Source organism: Muntiacus reevesi, chromosome 2 (assembly GCF_963930625.1).
Source record: "Muntiacus reevesi chromosome 2, mMunRee1.1, whole genome shotgun sequence".
Lineage (NCBI taxonomy): Eukaryota > Metazoa > Chordata > Mammalia > Artiodactyla > Cervidae > Muntiacus > Muntiacus reevesi.
Genome location: NC_089250.1, coordinates 17,042,976 through 17,063,423, shown reverse-complemented (window position 1 = coordinate 17,063,423; position 20,448 = coordinate 17,042,976). Strand labels below are relative to the sequence as shown.

Genomic DNA, 20,448 nt, shown 5'->3' with positions numbered 1-20,448 from the left:
GAAAGCCCTGAGATGTGCTTTTTCTGACGCCAACCAGGAGATAGGGCTCAGGAGATACTGAACACAATTCAATCTCATCCTGTTCCTGCTCTTTCCACTGGAACCTACTGACTGAAAGTGAGTGTTTCTTCAGTCTGTAAGAAAAGCCCTTTTGCAGAAAAATTAACAGGGAAGTCCTCTTACACTGTTGCAGATACCTTCCTGAGCAAGAGGGAAAAAGATGCAAACTCTTGTGGATGTTTCTGCTTATGATGGTAAGAAATACAGTCCACGGATAACTCCCAAATCTAATTTTAGGTTTCAGCCCCAATTCCTCTGATCACTTAAAAAAAATTTTTTTTTAAACAAGAGCAAAATAAACACATTTCTACATCTTTGCTACCTTCACCTTCAACTACAAAGCTAGGGAACCCACAACCTGGAGAAGTGGCCCTTGGATAACTGGGAGCTGGCTACAGCCATGGTTCCTTTTCTCCAGAACTGCTCAGGACCTGTTTCTCAGATGCTTCTATTACAGCAATGGATGAAAGGGAGCCATTTCCCACAGCAAACTAATTTAGGAGGTAGGCAGCCTAAGAGCCGATGTTCTAGTCTGAGTGGCCACTGGGCACAGGTGGTGGGAGGGGGCTGTTTCTGCAAGGAGCTTATTTTTGAGCCTCCAGGGCCAGCCTTGTGGCCTGATGGAAAGTTCAAAAGAAGCAGAAAAGGCTCACAGGGCAACGTCTGATCCAGGTCCATGTGTGCATACTAAGTCGCTTCAATCATGTCCGACTCTTTGTGACCCTATAGACCCTAGCCACCAGGCTCCTCTGTCCACGGGATTCTCCAAGCAAGAATACTGGAGCGGGTTGCCATGCTCTCCTCCAGGGGATTTTCCTGACCCAGGGATCGAACCTGTATCTCTCATGTCTCCTGCATTGGCAGGTGGGTTCTTCACCACTAGCACCACCTGGGAAGGCCCTGATCCAAGTACCTCCCCACAAAGCTGACAGCAGATGTCAGAAGCACCAAGCAGATGGAGAGAGGACCCAGTTTCCTTGTGACGCGGTCTGTAGGGCTCTTTAGGGGCGCAAGAGTGGTGCCCAAACACTCCACGATACCAAAGGATGAGACCCAGTCCCAGGAAAGCACGTTGGACTCCTAGGAAGAGCTAATCCTCTCTGTTCTCCTCCTGAGCACTCCATTCTCACAGTCTTCCAGTTCTGCAAATGTGGGAGGAAGAATTCTTTAAAAAAAAAAAAAAATCCTCCTCCTCAACATCATCTGTTAGAAAACAGAAAGTACTGGCCACCATCCACTGTTCAGCAAACAAGGGAATAAAGAACACGGTTTCCCTTTTGAAATCCACATGCCTGGAGACACCTGCCCATCAAGCCCTTGGCCTGCAGTCTGGCAAATTCCGAGACTTGAAAAGCAAGTGACTGAATTTTATGTAACTTGAACATGAATGTTACTGGGGATGTTTAGATTCTTTGACACCACAGATGACACCTAATTTTTTAAAATATGAGATTTCTGTTTAAATAATACACTTTTAACATCAAGTAATGCTTTTTTTAAATTAAAAGACCTGACATAGAACAACTGCAAAGATGTTAAGGAAAAGTTCTAAATGATGGGTATCCACACTGGGGGTGGAACTCTAAGTACTTGCACCAAACATATCTTGTTCTCTTTGATGTTGTGTCTTATCTGGGTTATAGCAACTTCAGCAAAACATAAACACTTTTTAATCAACTGGCACCAGAACCATTTGCCCTCTGGTGAAGTTCTTCATTGCACTTGAACCAAATCCAGAGGGTGAAGCCAGAAGTGCAATGTCATGATAAAAAAGACAAAGCAAACTGATTTGGAATTAAAATTCTCACCAACTTAATATGTTTTTAAAATTGCATGATGGTACACACATGAATGGCTTAAATTCTGTTTTCCGTAGAGAACCAAATTCTGTTTTCCTGGAACCAAATGTTCTTCTGGACATGGTTTGAACAAGCCCACCTAGTTTTAAATGGCTAACTTTTCATCTCATAGTAATTCTTGGAAAAAAAAAACTCTCAGGCAATATTCAAAACCTTCCGGATAATTAGACATGGTGATCAAATCATGATGAACCCCTGAGGTCATGGGAGGATGTTTTTTCTCCTAGTCTCCATCTGTGTTCTGCACTTGGTGCTATAGTTCTGTCAACCGGTTTCACTCCTCTGGTTTTTGGTCCTCCTACCATTCCCTCTCCTACCATTGTGGCTCAGACAGTAAAGAATCTGCCTGAAATGTGGCAGACCCAGGTTGGATCCCTGGGTCGGGAAGATCCCCTGGAGAAAGGAATGGTAATCCACTCCAGTGTTCTTGCTTAAAGAATTCCCTATGGACAGAGGAGCCTGGCGGGCTATAGTCCATGGGGTCTGAAAGTCGGGCACGAGAGTGACTACCACTACCATTCCCCTGGTCCCGTCCGAATGTAGTGCTGGGAGAATCCCTTTTCTCTGATCTTTTTTTTTTTTTTCTCTGATCTTTTAAAAGACCAGTTTTTATTCTGAGAATCAGCCAAACTCCCTCATGTTAAACCATTAGTGAGAATTCACTGTAATTCTAAACAGTCACAGCATCCAACTCACAAACTTTCAAACAACAGCTGAGGGAGATGGCGTGGAACACTACCCACCCGGAGCATCGGGAAGCGATGAGCGTTCTCCGTGCCGCCGCCGTCCCATCTCACCCCCAGCACCCGCAGGAGCTGCCGATTAAGAACTTTTTCATCAAGCAGAAATCATTTTCTCTCACGGGCTGCGGCAGCTTGGCAATGACTCTAGCCGCCCCCACACCTTCTAACTGAGGGCGGCTCTGAATTGAAATAACTTCATTGGAGCTACTGACAAAGGGAGCAGTCATGGAGAAGCACCCCAGCTTATCTGCGATGCCATCAGCCCCCAGGAGGAGCAGGAAAGGACTTGATTTCGAGGCACAGACACAGCAGAAGAGAAAGACTCAAGTGGGGGGAATTCCCTGTAAGTCCAATGGTTCAGACTCCGTGCTTCTAATGCAGTGGGTTCCATCCCTGGTCAGGGAACTAAGATTCTGCATGCCCCATGGTGCAGCCAAAAACAAACCAAAAAAACTTATGTTTTTTATTTTTTTTAAAGACTCAAGTGGGGAGGGCACACATGTTCCTCCAGTGCATTTTAAGACTCGGACCTTGGGGCAGTCAGGGGTCATCAGTGGCAGTAGAGGAGTTCACCCACCCAAAGTGTTGAAGGGACAGATCCAAGATAGGTGGCAGGTCCAACCTCCTGACTGCATCTTAGGCTTGGCTGAAGTCAGCCTTTTAGAGGTGGAGAGAGTACGGGTGGGATGTTGGCAGCCCCATCTGAGTGACTTGGGTTGAGCCTGACAGTTGGGTTCCCAGGTCCATTCATCACAGACCTGTAATCCACTAGCCTCCAGCAGGCTCCTACGGTACCTTATCCATCTCTTTATTGCTGTGTGAATCACACCGTCAGCACGAGGCTTCATGCTGCTGGAGGCCACCTCTAGACTGTATTTTCAGGCATAGTACATACGGATTATGCATCAAATGGTGATACAACTGAATCCAATCCACTCAACACACACATGCCATTATTTCTACAAGAAAATGTTTCCCAGGACTTCCCTGGTGTTACAGTGGATAAGAATCCACCTGCCCATGCAGGGGACATGGCTTAGATTCCTGGTCCAGGAAGATTCCATATGCTGAGGAGCAACTAAACCTGTGCATCACAAGACACAAGAAGCCACTGCAGTGAGAAGCCTGAGCACCGAAACTAAAGAAAGCCTATGTGCAGCAACAAAGGCCGAGTGCACCCAAAAAAAGAAAATTCCAGAGAGATGATTTACAAACAAACTTCGCTGCCTCGAATATTTTCAGTGAGTAGCCATAGGAACCATAAAAAGAAAAAACGAAAGGGTCACAAACGAATTTTGGATTGCAAGCCACTGTCGTTTGGGAAGTCCCTATATTACGTACACTGCTGCTCAGCTGCTAAGTTGAATCTGACCCTTTGTGACTCCACGGATGGCAGCACGGCAGTCTTCCCTGTCCGTCACCACCATCTCCTGCAGTTTTCTCAAATTCATGTCCACTGAGTCAGAGATGCCATCCAACCATCTCAACCTCTGTCGTCCCCTTCTCCTGCCTTCAGTCCTTCTCAGCATCAAGATCTTTTCCAATGAATCAGCTCTTCATATCATGTGGCCAAAGTATTGGAACGTCAGCTTCAGCATAAGTCCTTCCAATGAATATTTAGTGTTGATTTCCTTTAGAATTGACTGGTTTGATCTCCTTGCAAACTAAGGCACTCTCAAGAGTCTTCTCCAGCACCACAGTTCAAAGGTATCAGTTCTCCAGTGCTCAGCATTCTTTATGGTCCAACTCTCACATTCATACATAACTACTGGAAAAACCATAGCTTTGACCAGAAGATCAATTGCTAAATACCTTTCCTTAAGCAAATTATTTCTGACATGAATTTGGGGGATAAAAGAAGCAGAATTATCCCTAATTCTCTGAAAGTGGGTGTTTGTCATTCATGCTGCTCTCCTTTTAAAAGCTTTTCTTGAAGGGATTTCAGGATTATTAATACTAGTTCTAGGGCTAAACAGCAAAAAAAGTAAATGATCTCTCAGAACCTCCTTCCTGTTAGATCTTGGGGGCTATTAATTTAGATTTTTGGGGGGCTATTCCCAATAGAAACAGTATCCCATCAGTTGAATTTACACCAGTAAATAGAAGTCATCTCCATGTAAGTCACACAACCTCGGCAGAGCCTCCCACGAGCTCCTGGAAGGATCTGTGGACAGATGTTCCGCCTTCTGAGCCCCAGGCTTACCCCACGCTCTCCAGTGAAACAGTAGGTTCCAAACTGACAATAATTGAATTTACTGCTATGAGACTCACCAACCCACTGTGGAAAATTCCATTTGGTGGGAAACGTCTCCTATAAACTGAGCTGGTCTATATTGATTTAGAGCAAGGATTTTTGGTAAAGGGAAGGACTCCAGAGATTTCAAAAAGAAAAAAGAAAAAAAAAAAAAAGAATTCCAGAAACCTTTCATGTTGTTTTTAAAACAATTAAGTTGCCCATTTTCCCTACTGAACCAGAGAGAGAGAAAAAGGCCTAACCAAGTGGAATTGGAAACGCGGACAGTGGCTTGTGGGGGCGGGGGCCACAGTCATCAATCCTCAGGCTCTAATAAAACAGAAAAGGAATTTTCCCTTTTCCTGCATCCAAGGATGTGCTGTGAACAGCCTCTGCAGAGAGAGGGGAGACTGAGATCTCACCGTGCTACCACGTTCATGTTCAAGGTGATTTTTTTCCTCCATGGATGTCTGAGGACCACTCCTCTCCATACCTCAAAGATGACCACTTCTTGGGGAGAAGAGGGGCACGGGCAGGAGGGGGCAGCCCAAGGTGGCAGGAGCAGCCCTCAGTGCTGGAAAAGAAGAGCCAGCGGTCCAGAACCACAGTGGTGGGGTTTCTCCTTATTCAATCACTTAACGGGTTGCGTCCCACTTCAGGCACTGGCTCTGTAGGTGACCACAGCATAGCTGGCCCCAGCCCCCAGGGCACACCTGTTCTCTGGGTCATTGAGAAGCCTCAGCCACCTTCCTAAGGACGATGATTGTACTCAGACAAGATCATGGCAGGATGGGAGAGGTGGTGTTGATTTTTTAATTTAACTCATTTGAAATCCAGCTCTGAAAATACTGAACTTACTCTAAAGTGAAAGTGTTAGTTGCTCAGTCCTGTCAGACTCTTTTGTGACCCCATGGACTGTAGCCCGCCAGACTCTTCTGTCCATGGGATTCTCCATGCAAGAATACTGGAGTGGGTTGCCATTTCCCTTCTCCAGGGGATCTTCCTGACCGGAGATTGAACCCAGGCCTCCTGCATTGCAGGCAGATTCTTTATTGTCTGAGCCACCAGGGAAGCCTTAAAAATATTCAAGGAAAAAAATAAATTACCTCCAATAGTCAAATGAAAAATAAGGTGAAGATATATAGTGAAAGATACAACCAGGGAAAGAAAGTGCTGTGGCCAGTGGTGCTCTAAGAATATGCTTGCATGTTGTACTCTAAAAAAAAAAAAGTAATAGGTGCAGAGATAAAAGAGTAGGAGAGGTCTGAAGGATGTGGAATGGTTGCCAGGATTTAGGTTCTTGTAACAAAAAATGACTTTAGTTGTCTGGATATAAGAAGTTTTAAACTCCTGGGTACATTGGCTTTTCAGTGAAAGAAACCTAGGCTCTACCATTTACTGCATGTGTGGACATGGGTAAGTCCCTTAATCCTTCTCAGCCTCCATTTTGCTTATCTGTAAAATGGGAACATCAATAGAGCCCAACTTTGAGGACTGTTATGAGGCTTAAAGGAAATAAGCAGCACATAACTTATGGGTATAGTTAGTAGTTATTATGTAAGGAAGAGAAGTTGGTAAGATCAAGGGAGCAAAAAGAATGTAGGCTTTATTACTTTCTAGAATTAAGGCTGGATAGATTCCTGATATCATGAAGTACTTTCCTTTGATTCTAGCTTAACATAAATGTTATGAAATGATTCATAAAGGAAGAGTTCCACCCTTTTGATGAAAACCCTCAAAAGTCAGGACTGAGCCAGGCTCACACGCGACTGGAAGGGCAGGTTGGGAGAGCTTGAGTCTTAGAGCTGGCAGGAGCCAGGTGGTTCCTTTGTTCATCTACTTATGGATCCCTGGGGTCACTTCATCACCAGCACGTTTACATCATCCCTTCTTGGTCCACACACCAGCCCAGACCCAGTAACAGGAGCAGCCTGTTCATCACAGCTGACTGACAGTGCTGTGAGCATGAGGCCCATTTGTCCTGGTGTCAGAGATCCACGCGATGGCCAGGGACTCTGGCTGTGTGCGGCACCTTCATGGCCCTGCATCTGAGGGAAGGACAGACTGAGCTCCTCCCACATTTTCTCCCCCGGCCCCCTCCTTCCCTACACGCCCCCCCTCCTACCTCCAGGCCAGGGGTCATCAAGGTTTCTGTCTCCATTGCCCTGAGCTCTCCTCATCGTTTAAGCAGTGACAAGGGTGCAAAGCCCAGTTCTAATCAGTTCTTGCTTTCACGGGCCTCAGTTATAATTCTTTTTTAAAGAAGGTTGAAAATTATTCTGGAAGACTGGTTACAAAAATGCATATATCCCAATTTTTCCCCCTAAGTTTTCCTTTATTGAAATATAGGTGATTTATAATGTCGTATTAGTTTCTGGTGTATGGCAAAATGATTCAGTTATATATATATATATGTATGTGTGTGTGTGCATTATTTTTCATATTCTTTTCCATTATGGTTTCTTATAGGATATTGAATACAGTCCCCTGTGCTGTACAGTAGGATCTTGTTGTATATCTATTTTATACATAGTAGTCTGGATCTGATAATCCCAAACTGATAATTAATCCCTCCCCCACAGCTTCCTCCTTGCTAACCATGTTTGTTTTCTACATCAGTGAGCCTGTTTTGTAAGTCACTTCATTTGTGTCATATTTTAGACTCCACACCTAAGTGATAGCATACGGTGGTATTTATCTTTGTCTGATTTGCTTCACTTAGTATGATAAGCTCTAGATCCATCCATCCAAGCTGTTGCAGATGGCATCATTTCATTCTTTTTTGTGGCTGAGTAGTATTCCATTGTGTGTGTGTATACATATATATGTATGTACACACCACATCTTCTTTACTTATTCATCTGTTGATGGACATTGAGGTTACTCCCCGTCTTGTTATTGTAAATGGTGCTACTCTGAACACTGGGTGCACTGCTTCATTCCCTGGAGTGTGCTAAATGGCTGCCACCTGCGCCACTTCCGAGATGGAGCTGATGAGACCCTCAGAGCAGCAGCACCTCTACTTGTCTTTGAATGAGCTTGTGTTTTTGAAAATGAACTTAAAACACCCAACCTACTATGTAGCCTATGACATCAGCAGACAGACAGGCAGGCAGACGGGCAGCCTGCCAGTCTACGGCTTAGTCTAAGGTTCATCTGTCGCTCCCTGTGGCTGACCTTGCTGAAGTCCCATACATAAAGTGGCACAGTATTTGCATATTATTTACAACATCCTCCTGCATACTTCAAATCATCTCTAGATGACCTGTAAAACCTCATACAATGTTAAGGCTGTATAAATCATTGCTGATAAGCAGCAAATTCAAGCTTTGCTTTTTTGAAGTTTTTTCGCAATTAGAAAGTATTTTCGATCTGCATTTGGTTGAATCCGAGAATTTGGAATCTGTGGATCCAGATGGCCAACTATATTTATGGATGTGTGTCCCAGGACACTTGAACCAAGTATTCCCGTCCCTGAGGAATCTCCACAGGTGGTGAGAAGGGTCACAGCAACTCTGCTGGTAGATAAATGGACAGAGCCTTAAGACAAATTGCAGTATAGTTCCAAAGGGTGAGTGACATTTGTATGTCATCGAGGTGGCAAGAAGGACTTCACTGAAACAGTGGGAGATACTAACCACTATATATAAAATAGGCAACCAACAAGGACCTACTGTATAGCACAGGGAACTCAGCTCAATATCTTCTAATAACCTATAAGGGGAAAGAATCTGAATAAGAATATAAATTAATACATAGATATAGATGGGCTTCCCTGGTAACACAGCGGTACAGAATTTGCCTGCAATGCAGGAGACCCAGGTTCGATCCTGGATCAGGAAGATCTCTGGGAGGAGGGCATGACAACCTACTCTACTACTCTTCCCTGGAGAATCTCACGCATAGAGGAGCCTGGCAGGCGGCGGTCCACACGGTCCCACAGAGTCGGACAGGACTGAAGTGACTAAGCAGCAGCACGGGCAGATATAGATGGCTTTCCCGGGTGGTGCTGGTGGTAAAGAGTCTGCCTGCCAATGCAGGAGACACAAAAGACGAGGGTTCGATCCCTGGGTGGGGAAGATCCCATGGAGTAGAAATGGCAACCCACTCCAGTATTCTTGCCTGGAGAATCCCATGGACAGAGGAGTCTGGCAGGCTACAGTCCATGGGGTCGCAAAGAGTTGGACACGACTGAATCGACTTAGCATGCATGCATACATAGATACGTATAACTGAATCACTTTGCTATACACCTGAAACTAACACATCGTAAATAAAAACATAGTGGGAGATAAAGAGGACATTTCTTCCCAGCAGTGACCTGTTCAGAGACAGTAAATAAAATTCTAAAGATCAAGGAAAATAAGATTTAGGCGTATATATCAGAGGAGAATCCAGCCTCGGAGAGAGCTGATTACAAACAGGAGGCAGTATTGAACGAGTTTACTCAGATCTGCTTCCTGCCAGTAGAATTTTCAGCCGGAGGGGTATTCAAAAAGGAAAAAAACCCTCAGTGAGGGGCTTTACTGTGAGTATAATGTTGCTTCACCTAGATTCAGAGTATTGCAATCTGGATTGTTGGCAAACAAAACACAACTGAAATACAGGATCCTTCCTTGCTGGTGGTTTGTCTTCAGCCTGAAGTTGCAGAAGTCAGGAGGAGCAGAAGGTTCTCGGGACAGCTTGTTCTCATTGCGTTGGTTATAGGTTCCTTAGCTCTTTCTCATCCTCTTTTCGAGTCGTAATTCACTAAAAATGCATCACAGACAAGCAGCTCACTTGGATTTTCCTAGTCGCTTCTTGAATTTTACCACAGGCATGAAGAGTCCCCATTAAAGCGCCATCCTGGTTTCTCATTACCAGTCTGACTGGAGCTGGGTTACTATTCAAATGCTCCTGAAGCCAAAATGTGGCTGGTGGGAGTCAGGGAAGGAACGGGAAGGGAGTGGAAAACGGGGAGGGCGGCTGGTATCTGGTGTTTTCAAATGTGGGAGAGACCTGGAACTCAGTGCAACAGAGGAAGAAAAATGTTCTGAGTAAGGCATTTCAGAGCCGTGTGGCATGGATAACTCCGTAACGTGTTCCCTGCAGGTGGTCCCCAGATTCTGCCTCTGCCCTAAAGGGGTTTGTAACCACAGCCAGATGGCTCCTTTGCACTGAAGCCCTCCTCACTTCTGAAATCTGATGAGCTACACTTCAACATGAAGAAGACTGTTACACTCATTTCAATGTTTTGGTCTATAATCATTCAAAGAAAAAAAAAAAAAAAAAGAGTAAGTTCCAAAACGTGGCAGAGCTTCTTTCCACTCTATCACCGCAAAATGGTATCAGTTCAGAAACCATGAAATTCCATCCCAGGATTCAAGTATTGAGAGAGGAGCTGTGAAGGAATTCCAGAAGGATGGAGACTGCTTCACAGACAGTTTTAAGAGGGATTTAGTGGGGGCGGGGACTCTTCCAGGGCAGGGCTGCGTTCTCTTTGCTTGTGTTCTGCTCATGACCTTTTGCCCTCACCCATATTCACTGTCAAGGCTAAAAGTCTCACCCTAAAACTCTCCCCACGTGCAGGGTGCGGGGTGGTTCTCTCTGACAAGTGGGGTCTGGGTGCAGCACCCAGGGTGATGAAACAGTTGCTATTGGTTGTCACTGAGCAGCTGCTGAGAGAGAAGGAAAGAGAAGGTTCCTATCTGGACCTTCCCCTCAGTCATCTGCGGGACAATTGATCAGTTACAGAAAACCCTGTTTCAACGCTAACAGTCTGAGAGGGTGAGAGCAACGATGTAATGCTCAGAGACGTGTACTAAAATTTAAGTGAACAACAAATAAAACCCCACCTCTCTGGGAGAAAATGACCACACAGAAGAGTGAAGATGAAAGCATCAGGAACAGAGGATCCATGAGGAAAGATAAAAGGAACCAAGGGACTTAGCTTGCTTAAGAGATGGAAGATGTCAATGTAATTGAGTTTTTTTCTTGTCTGTTCTGAATGAAGATGGGGAAAAAAACGACGGTCAAATTTCCTTGACACACATATTTATACTCTTAAAGGATACTAAGTCAGATGTCTGTAGAAATAACAGGAGGGTAGAATCAGAAAATCAGTCATAGAGGTCAATCTTTAAGCATCTTTTGACAGGAAAAAGCTCCTAATAGGAAAGAGTTCTCTGAAGGTGGCCTTTCTGTCTTTCCTCATCACTAACCTTAAACCAGGCGCACCCACGCTCTATTCATCTCCGGCCCTGGCACAGTTTCCTAATCTTTTGTTCACACAATCCTTTGCCTACCGTGTTGGTCCTTTCATAGATCAAAGAAGCAGAAATGAAGGATAAGGAACTGACAGGACCAGATCTCTTCCCTAGTTTCTCTTCAGCAATCTTGCAAACAAACTGCATGAACAAGATAACATCTGAAGAAAGACCAGGAGGAGTCGACCAGCTGGCACACAAGTGTATATGCAGTGAGGGAGGGTGATGACTAACCCCTGCCTCAATGATTCACGAGATGACTTCCTTGTTTCCCTGAAAAGCTTTCATGGCAGAGCAGAATCTTGGGAGGTGGTTTTGTGGGGACACTGAGTCCGCCATCTCCCCAGACTGCTGGTGTTCTGATTAGAGGTACCTTTCCTTTCTATCAACATGAGTATCATTTTTGTAAGTGGAGAGCAGTGGGACCTGATTTGATAATCAGTTCAGCAGGCTTATTTTACAAACAAGAAACTGAGAACCCAAGGGTTTAAGGGATGGCTCAGGCCTTCCTTACAAGTAACCAGTGGCAGAGAGAGAATCTCACATTCAAGACCCCCTGTTGTGATGGCCACCAACTACAGGCTGGGCAGCTTTGAGAGTCTCCATCCCCAAATGAAGCCCTGGTTCCTGGAATCCCTGGTTTCCAAGATCTCATCCAAACCCCAAGCTCCTTATCAAGTTTTCACAATGCAATGATCTCATGAATTAAAAACATTTCTTTAACAGTGAAAAAATATGCCAAGAATGCTGACCAACTGTTCTCCATTTCCATTTAGAGAAGAACACACGAAAATTGTCTAAACGATTTCAGACATGTTAAGCCAGGGATAGACCAAAGCATTTAGCAACGTCTCTGCAGGCAACTAAGTTATGAGAAGAGACTGGAATGCCTCCATCTTCACAGTTTAAGTAACGTCACAATAAGGCACCTTCTAAAGCACCAAGATATAGTTCTTATAAACACAATGACAGCTCAGACAGAAAGGCTTCTCTCCTTATTTCTGAGGAACATCCAATAATGAAAAAGTGGTTCCTGGTATGCATTCCAAATGGAAGACTGCAAAGTGAGGGATCATCACTCAAAACGCTCGATGGAAAAAGAAAGTCTCATGGAGTTCAAAGGCAAACATCAGAGAGCGCCACCGAGCACCACCCACCCCTGCCTTTTCCCCCTTTTCAAAATGAAGCTTGCAATCTCTGTAAAAGAAAGACTGTTCTCTGGAAGAATCAGTAACAGCACAGGCTTGCCCTCTGGTGAGGCACTTCATCACTTAATCCAGAGACCAAGGTTCAAAGTTCTTTTAAAAGAACTTAATTTTCCCATAGAATTTGAGAAATCACACCAGTGTGCAAATAGTAATTATCTAGAAATCAAACATAGGCTTTTCCCTAACAAACATTTGTCATCTCTAGTCCCTTGTCAATTACATGACTGACATGAACGCTTTCCATGACTTATTGTTTCTGTTTAGTGATTCAGGAGAGCTCGTTGGTATTTTTATTAATGCAGCAGAGCAAGTCGCATAAGTAATGTTACAATCTTTTCAGCTCTGACTTCTATTTCTTATTGGCGGTGCCAAGGGGAATGTTACATTTGGCTCAATTAAATGGATTCTAAGTCCAGGTCAGCGCCGTACTGACGGTCACCTTGTTACCCTGAGGAGCTGATCGCCACCAGATAGCCTGATGTTTCTCCTAAATTCTCTCCAAGGACTTAGTAATGCACGTCCACCCTCCAAGCCAAGTGAGTCTGCTCATCCCCCAGACCCTGTGTACCTGAAGTCATTCACAACCCTGGACCTTTGTTCTCCTGCTTGCCTGCATCCATCACTCCCTTCATCTTGGCCCAGCTTCTACCCTGCCTTCAAATCCTGCCTCCCCAATGAGTCTTCTCCCTTGTTCTAGCCCTCACCCATCGCCCTCTCACCCATACTATGAGGCTGCTCCTGAAATGTCAGTTACTAGATAGTGCAAACGTGATCCCTTCTATGGGTCCATGTTGCCCACTGGCCATCATGTACTGGAGCAGCCCCAGGTGTTGACAGAGCCCCGGGGGCTACCTCAATAGGAACGCAATACACCAAAACACCAATATGGAGATGCTGCAATCCTGTCATCACTGACCAGACACCCAGCCCAGGCCCAGGTTCCTTATAGAGGCTGTGTGAGGACCTCATGGCTTCCCTGGTAACTCAGCGGTACGGAATCTGCCTGCCAATGCAGGAGACTCGGGTTCCACCCCTGGGTCAGGAAGATCCTCTGCAGGAGGAAAGGGCTACCCACTCCACTACTTTTTGCCTGGAAAACCCCATGGACAGAGGAGCCTGGCAGGGTCCATGGAGTAAGTCCATGGGTCGCAAAGAGTCAGATGCGACTTAGCAACTGAACAACAAGGACCCTTAGCAGCTGCTAAGGGTTAAGGGTGAAGTTCAGATTCTTTTGCTTTCTCCCAACCATGTGTATTGGGATATGTGAGATAAACACCTATTTTTCCAATATTACTTCATTATTAGAGAACTCATTTAAATTGAAGTAATGATGTTGGTAAAACTATTCAGTTGCAGATTCATATAGGTGATAACTGACTCAACAACAAAACAACCGCGCCTGCCAACTGAAACCAGCATGACTGGGAAGGGTTCTGCACTAAAGCTGACAGCCGTCCTCTGCGCCTGGCTTGGGCCTGGGCGGGGATTCAGGACCCCCAGGATGGGCAGCAGGAGGACGGTACTCTCTTCCTTCTCTCCTGGAAATGCCCAAGGGCCCTGCCCTGTTCAAATCAAAAACGGCTGGGCAAAAAGGAGGCCATGGCTACAGCCTCCGTGTCCAAGGTCCCAAACAGTGTCCCCATCAGACTGCTGGGGAGGGGGACAGGTAGACAGTCCATTCCCAGGGCTGACGGCAGTCTGCTCTCCAGCATTACTCTGACTACCAGGTTCCCACAAAAATACCTGATTACTCAACGGATCCACAATTCAAGCTCCCCCAAACAGTGGTCCCCACTCCTCAATCTTCATCTCACCTGAATTAACAGCCACCACGGACACAGTTGTGTCCTCCCTGAAGCACTGTCCAAAGGCCGCGCTCCCCTGCTTCTCTTCCCCCTTCACCCCCGTCCCTTCCCTGTCTGTCCAAGTCCCCAGGACTCAACCCTGGGACCTTTGTCTCCTCCTTCTACACCTGCTTGCTCTGCCCGCCCCCCACCTGCCCCTTGCAGATTCCACTCAGGTTCATGGCTTTAAAATGCATCAGAGGGAACTTCCCTGGGGGTCTGGTGAGCTGTCACTGCAGGGGGTGCTGGCTCAATACCTGGGTGGGGAACTAAGATCCCGCATGAGGTACAGCACAACCAACCCCCCTCAAAACAAACAAACAGACTGCATCAGAAGCTACCAGTTCCCAAATAAGGTCCATCCCCACTACTTATGGTTTCCGTATCTGTGAATTTGCCTACTTGCTAGGCAAAATCCATTTGCAGCCCCCAAATCAATACCTGGGATGCTTTTGTGTTCATCTGTAGGCCTGCCCAGAGTGGCCAGAACCTGGAGTTGCCGGTGACACTCACTCCCAGCCGGGGGCACACGCAGCAATGCTCTGTCCTCTTGTTTCATCTCTCACACTGTCAGCAGTGTGGTTTTCATGGTCCAATTACTGCCAAATTTGTTCCTCATTTTCGTGTCTTTTGTTGACTTCCCTATTAAAAACAGCCCCCAAGTGTCAGGGCCAAAATGCTGTCCAGGGATCCCAAGCCCAAGAAGGGTGGGTGTGCCTTAGGGAGAAAGCGTGTACTCAGTAAACTTCATTTAGGCATGAGTTACAGTGATGTTGGCCTGAATTCAACCTTAATGAATCAATAATAATATTAAATAAAGTGTCACTGAACAGAGATACAGGGATTTCCCTGGTGGCTCAGATGGTAAAGTATCTGCCTGACACAAGGAAGACCCAGGTTCAATCCCTGGGTCGGGAAGATCCCTTGGAGTTTGTCACAAGGGATAAACTGTCTATCACAGTTTATCACAGCATCTGTTTATCACAAACAAATAGAGTGATAAAAATCACAAATGCACAACTAACTACAGTTCTGTACCTACACTGTTAGTCACATTTAACACCCTTCTGAGGGAGAAGGACTGACCTGACATACAAGTCCCTTTCTCTCATAAAACTGAATGAGAAAACAAAACCAGCATCTACTAAACCAGTGGTCACACAGTAAAAACTGTACATTGTTGTCTGTTTATTTAAAAAGCAAAGTCACTAGGAAGGTATACAAGTGATAACCAGTGCCTTTGTGATGGATGATGAACACTTTTTCTTTAAGGTTGAGAATTATGTCCACTCTCTGTACATAACCAGAGATACTTCCTCTTCTTTCCTGCTCACACACACACACACACACACACACACACTTCCTGTTCTCTTTCCTGCTTTATTTTTCTGCACAGCATGCATAACCATCTAAGATATTAATTAATTCATCTATTAGCCTATAGTCTGTCTCTATCTCAAACATAAGTACCATGAGGTTGAGCATTTTTATATTCCTTTTTTCTTTCTACTGATACATCCCTAGTGCCTAGAACAGAAGGTAGGCACTAAATAAATAATCCTAGAATGATGCATAATGTGGCACTTACCATACATTATTCAATTCACCTGTTAGCCCTCTGTCTCTCACAAGCCTGAGAACATTTTGAGATCAGAGACTCTGTCTACCTAAGCCGTACTTGTATTCCTAACACCACACTACTGTGCATGACACATAACAGGAATTCAATAATTGCACCCTGAGTGAATGGTAGGGGAACAGAGAAAAAAAAATCACTAATGTGCATAAGCTTAGGTGTTTATTCAACAAGCATCTGTGCGAAGCCAGAAAGCACAGCCCCTGCTCTACTGGAGCGGGGGAGAGACACGAATAGAGGTGGACCCAGATGCAACGTGATCAGGGCCATGATGAGCAAAGGAAAAGAACTAAGACGGCAAAGGAGATGATAGGTGTTTGGATAGCAATCAAAAGAGGGTTATATAACCTGGGCTTTGATGGTCAGATAGGAGCGTGCCACACAGGACTGTGGGGGAGAAACAGCCTGAGTTCAGCTGCTCCCTGCCCAAGCCATGTCTACAGAGACTCAAGCTCCCAGTGTTGCCCCTTCTTTGCTCTAAGAGGTCTCCCAGCAGTCTTGGTGCTTAATAAATAGGAACAAGCAGAAATGCTCCATTCCCACAGTCCTCCTCTCTCTCCTCACTCAAAGCAAACCTGTATCTGATGACAGAATTCCCTGATGGCTCCACTCGCCACCACATAGGATGACAAGAGCAAAGGCCACATCCAGATGTCAGCCCCAGTTCCCAGCCTCATCAGCATCTGACCTCTAAACAGAGCCAGACCACTCGGATGGCAGCCACTTAGAAACCCAAAGAGACTGCCGTTCCACCAGCTCTGCCAAATGCAAAAAAGCAGAAATCGATTTAGAAAGCGCTAGAGCTTTCCAACATCAGAGCCAAATATGAGAACGATGTGATCCATATGTAAATATGCACATTCTGTGTCAGGACATCTGAACCCGCTGTCCCGAAGGGGAGCTGGGCAGCTACAGCATCCCCAGTGGGACACAGCAAGGCCATTCTGGCCAGGAGACTGGACCCCGTGACCTCACAGGCCTGTCCATCTTCTGATGCCTATGGTTCACCACAGTTGGAGCAGGCTTTTTCCCTCCCTGTCTTTTAAGAGAAATGCGAACAGCCTGTCTCATTCATTGTTACTTGCTGCTTGCTTGGTGGCTTGGACTGAACTGGAAAAATTCTACACACACACATAACACACACACACTGCACACTCACACATCACACACCCACATTTCCACCCACGGCACCACCCCCAGGCATACACGTGTGTCTCCCCACGCATCTCACACCACAGCCACCATTCTGAGTTCTCCTGGTGGGGTCCAGGCTCTTCCTGAAACCATCACTTTTCTATCCTAGAAGAGGGACAACTTACCCTCCCATGCACCTCCATCAGATGTGCTGCCTCCTCAAACATGATCAGAACATTCTCCCTTCTCTGTCCAGTGCAAATACACAACCCAGGGACAAAACCCAGGACAGTCAAGAGTTAAGAGATGCTGAGCACGTCTTTTCCTCCCCTCCAACATTTACACCATCATGATCTTCTCCCAAATCTGTGGCTTCTTTCTAGTCCCCTCATTGTTTTCTCTATTTCCCTCAAGTCTGTTTTTTTCTCCCCAAGTTCCTTTAAGAGTGCACTGGCTGTGACATGAACAGGGATGACTTAACGCCCATTATCATGCAAGCACCTGAAGGGCCCTGAAGGGCCTCCAAGGTCATTTGGAGTTCTCCACAATGCTCGGGGCCCCACACTCGCTCTATATGAGGCCTGCTTCCCTCATATAAAGGAAGGTCACATGACACGGTCATATAACTTCACCTCTTCTCCTTAAGGGCAGGTTTACTATTATCACAAGGAAAAGCCATCATGGTTTGTATGATGAGAATTCAGCCTTCGTCTCTGGTTCCCAAGTCTTTACCAATTTCCGTCTCTCTGGCTCTTAGACCTTCCTGGCTTGTACTCTCTCCGCAGCACCAGCTGATGCCTCTACTCTGAACGCTCTGTCTCCAAACCTTCCCATGGCCGGGGCTGCTTCTCATCATGAAGGCCAATGCCCAGGTCTCCTCCTATCCCCTGGGCCATCCCAACTCTTCCTCACACTTGTCACTCTGTCCCAAACCCCCGTTCTATCTTCTTCATACCATGCAAGGTCTGAAACGCCTCTGTTCACCTGTTTCTTTGCTGTCTGTCCCTCCCAACTAAAACGTCAGCTCCATGAGGGCAGATGCCCCATCTCATTCACAGTCTTCACCCCAGTGCCTAGGACAGCATCGAGCACATAGCAGGCACCTGAGTAAACATCTGCTGGAAGAATGAATACAGTCCTGTAAATGAAGTCTAACTTCATACACAGCTCCAATGGCCTTTCTCCAGGCCCCCAGAAGATGCAAGAGGGTTCTCTGTATTTGAGTGCTCAGATCTGCCACAACCTTTTCTGCATTCTGCTGTGTTTGGGACAAAGGATCTGGGGTTCTGATTGTAGGAAAAATTTTTAATTCTTGGCTTCTCCAGGACAGGTCAAGTGGATAACCCAAGAGAGTGACTTGGTCAAGGTTTGAACCAGACTCCTCTGATTAATCTTTTCTTTCTACCCGTGCTTATATCAGCATTTAAATGTTTCGTATGTGTCTGCACCTTACTGCTGTCTCAACGTGTCACTGTAAATATTTGAAAACATAGATACATGTGCTGTATTTCTGGTCTTAGAAACAGGGAACTGACCCAAATAAATTCCTGGCCTCCATGCAGGCTCACACCCAAATCAAACAGGATTTCAGGGGAAGGTTTCAGGGAAAACCACATCCCTTTAAGCTTGTTCCAGTGTCTCTCGATCTTTTTATTCCTCCCTCAAGGGAAATGAAGGCAGGTGCCAGGCTCGAATGCTAAAGACAAGCGATCAGGCTGACAAATGGGAAAATACACACGCAACGTCCTTACCGACATAGCCTGGGGTCCCACACGCTGTGGACATCACGTCTCCTTTGCCTTCCATTTTGGACAACCCAAAGTCGCTGATCATGATTTTGGACTCCTCATCTTGACTGTAGTACAACAGGTTCTCAGGCTAGAAAGAAAAGTAGAAAAAAAATGTACAAACTATGTTGACAGCTGGGTTAATTGTGGGAGTCTCACCAACTCACCAAAACTTAATGACAATGGAAGGACAGACTTGAGCTTTAGACACAGTAAATACCTGAAGAAAAGCAGTGTTTAATGAAAGCAATGTGGGGGCCTTACCTACTATTGGGGCATTTATGGATTTTCAAGAAATATGAATCCATTTCCCTTATTAGTATTTTCTCTAATTAAAAAAAATGAAGTATATATTGAAGCAATTGGAAAGTAGATGCCTTCCAGACTTGTCGATTCATTTGCTGGGTTGGGAGAAAGGAGGTTCCCAGAAAGAACGCTGCTTTTGCAGGTGTTCTGTGGTTTCTTTTTTCCTGATCCTTGTCAGCCTCTGACCTAAGGGTCTCTCTCCCGGATCTCGGAAACCTCCTGAATCCTGCAGCTCTGCACATGCATTGCACTCCCTCCTTTCCTGAGCCAGCTGACGCCTGGGCACTCTGCTTCCTGGGAAGCAGAGGGAGGTCATCCTGGAATGCAATGATGTGGAAGATCTAGAACTTTCCAGCCACGTGCCCTGAAGAACTCCAAGCCTCTGCTTGCGTTTCTGTAGAACACGGAGTGATGGCTCCTCCTGTGCTCCCCTGATTGTAAATGTCAGAGTGCAGGAAGCAGTAATTCCCCACAAGCGGCAAAGGTCTGATTATAACTTTGTCTCCACTCCAGATCTGCATGTGGCACCTTCGTGGTATCTACGTGGGAGGGGCTTAAGGGCGACAACCCTGGGGCAAACTGGGAGACGGTGAAACTTCATCTGCATGGCATCTTCTGGAAAACTGGGGAACTTGGTTGTTCCTGGCAAAAAATGGGGGAGGGGCTTAAGGAGCCCTAAGGAGCTGTTGAGCGAGAACCCCTCTACCCTTGCCGTCTCCTATTAGTAATTTTCCATCCATGACCCTTCACTCTGCTCAATGGTTATACATCCTCATGTGTCCTTGATGAACTTGGAGTGGAGCCCAACTCTCTGCCCTAATGCGATGTCCCTCTTGCAGGAGTCTTGAATAAAACGTTCCTTACCAATTGAACATGGGTCAGAACCAATTTATTTTTCCTTTAACAGAACCCCCCCAAAATACTACCCTTCACCCAAAATAACAAGATAAAAAGGAACAGCATTTATCAACCACAGGGACATTAATCCTCTGGACAAAGTATGAGATTAGAAGAAAATCAAATGTATGTTTGTGGATGTTTTCAGTGAGTTTTAAACTAGAATAAAATGGGCCAATCAATAGTGGAAACAATAATGCTCAGAAAACAGAGGGAAACAATCTAACCAAATAGTGCTTCTCTGAATGTTTAGGGATTAGCATTTGGTGAAGAGTAAGAATCCAATCATGGGGGCAGAGAGGTTTTTTTTTTTTTAAGTTTCTGATTTTAACTTCCTGTCCCTGACAGTGCTTCTGCAGCTGTCAAGGATCTCATGCTCCTAGACAAGCTGTATCCAGGCAGGAGATGGCCTAACAGCCCAGAATCTCTCCTTACACCTTTTTCCTACAGGAGATGCATTTGGATCAATAAATGGCTCTTCCGAAGGACAACTACT

General features: G+C 45.6%; 1 protein-coding gene across 2 annotated transcripts in view; it reads right to left on the bottom strand.

The window, feature by feature from the left end:
• Nucleotides 1-20,448, bottom strand: part of CAMK1D (calcium/calmodulin dependent protein kinase ID) — a 381,871-nt gene that overhangs the window by 32,649 nt on the left and 328,774 nt on the right. For both annotated transcript variants that reach the window (XM_065920998.1, XM_065920997.1), the window contains exon 5: nucleotides 18,714-18,840. In XM_065920998.1, the coding sequence (XP_065777070.1) occupies nucleotides 18,714-18,840 (127 nt within the window). The remainder of the gene's footprint in view (nucleotides 1-18,713; nucleotides 18,841-20,448) is intronic.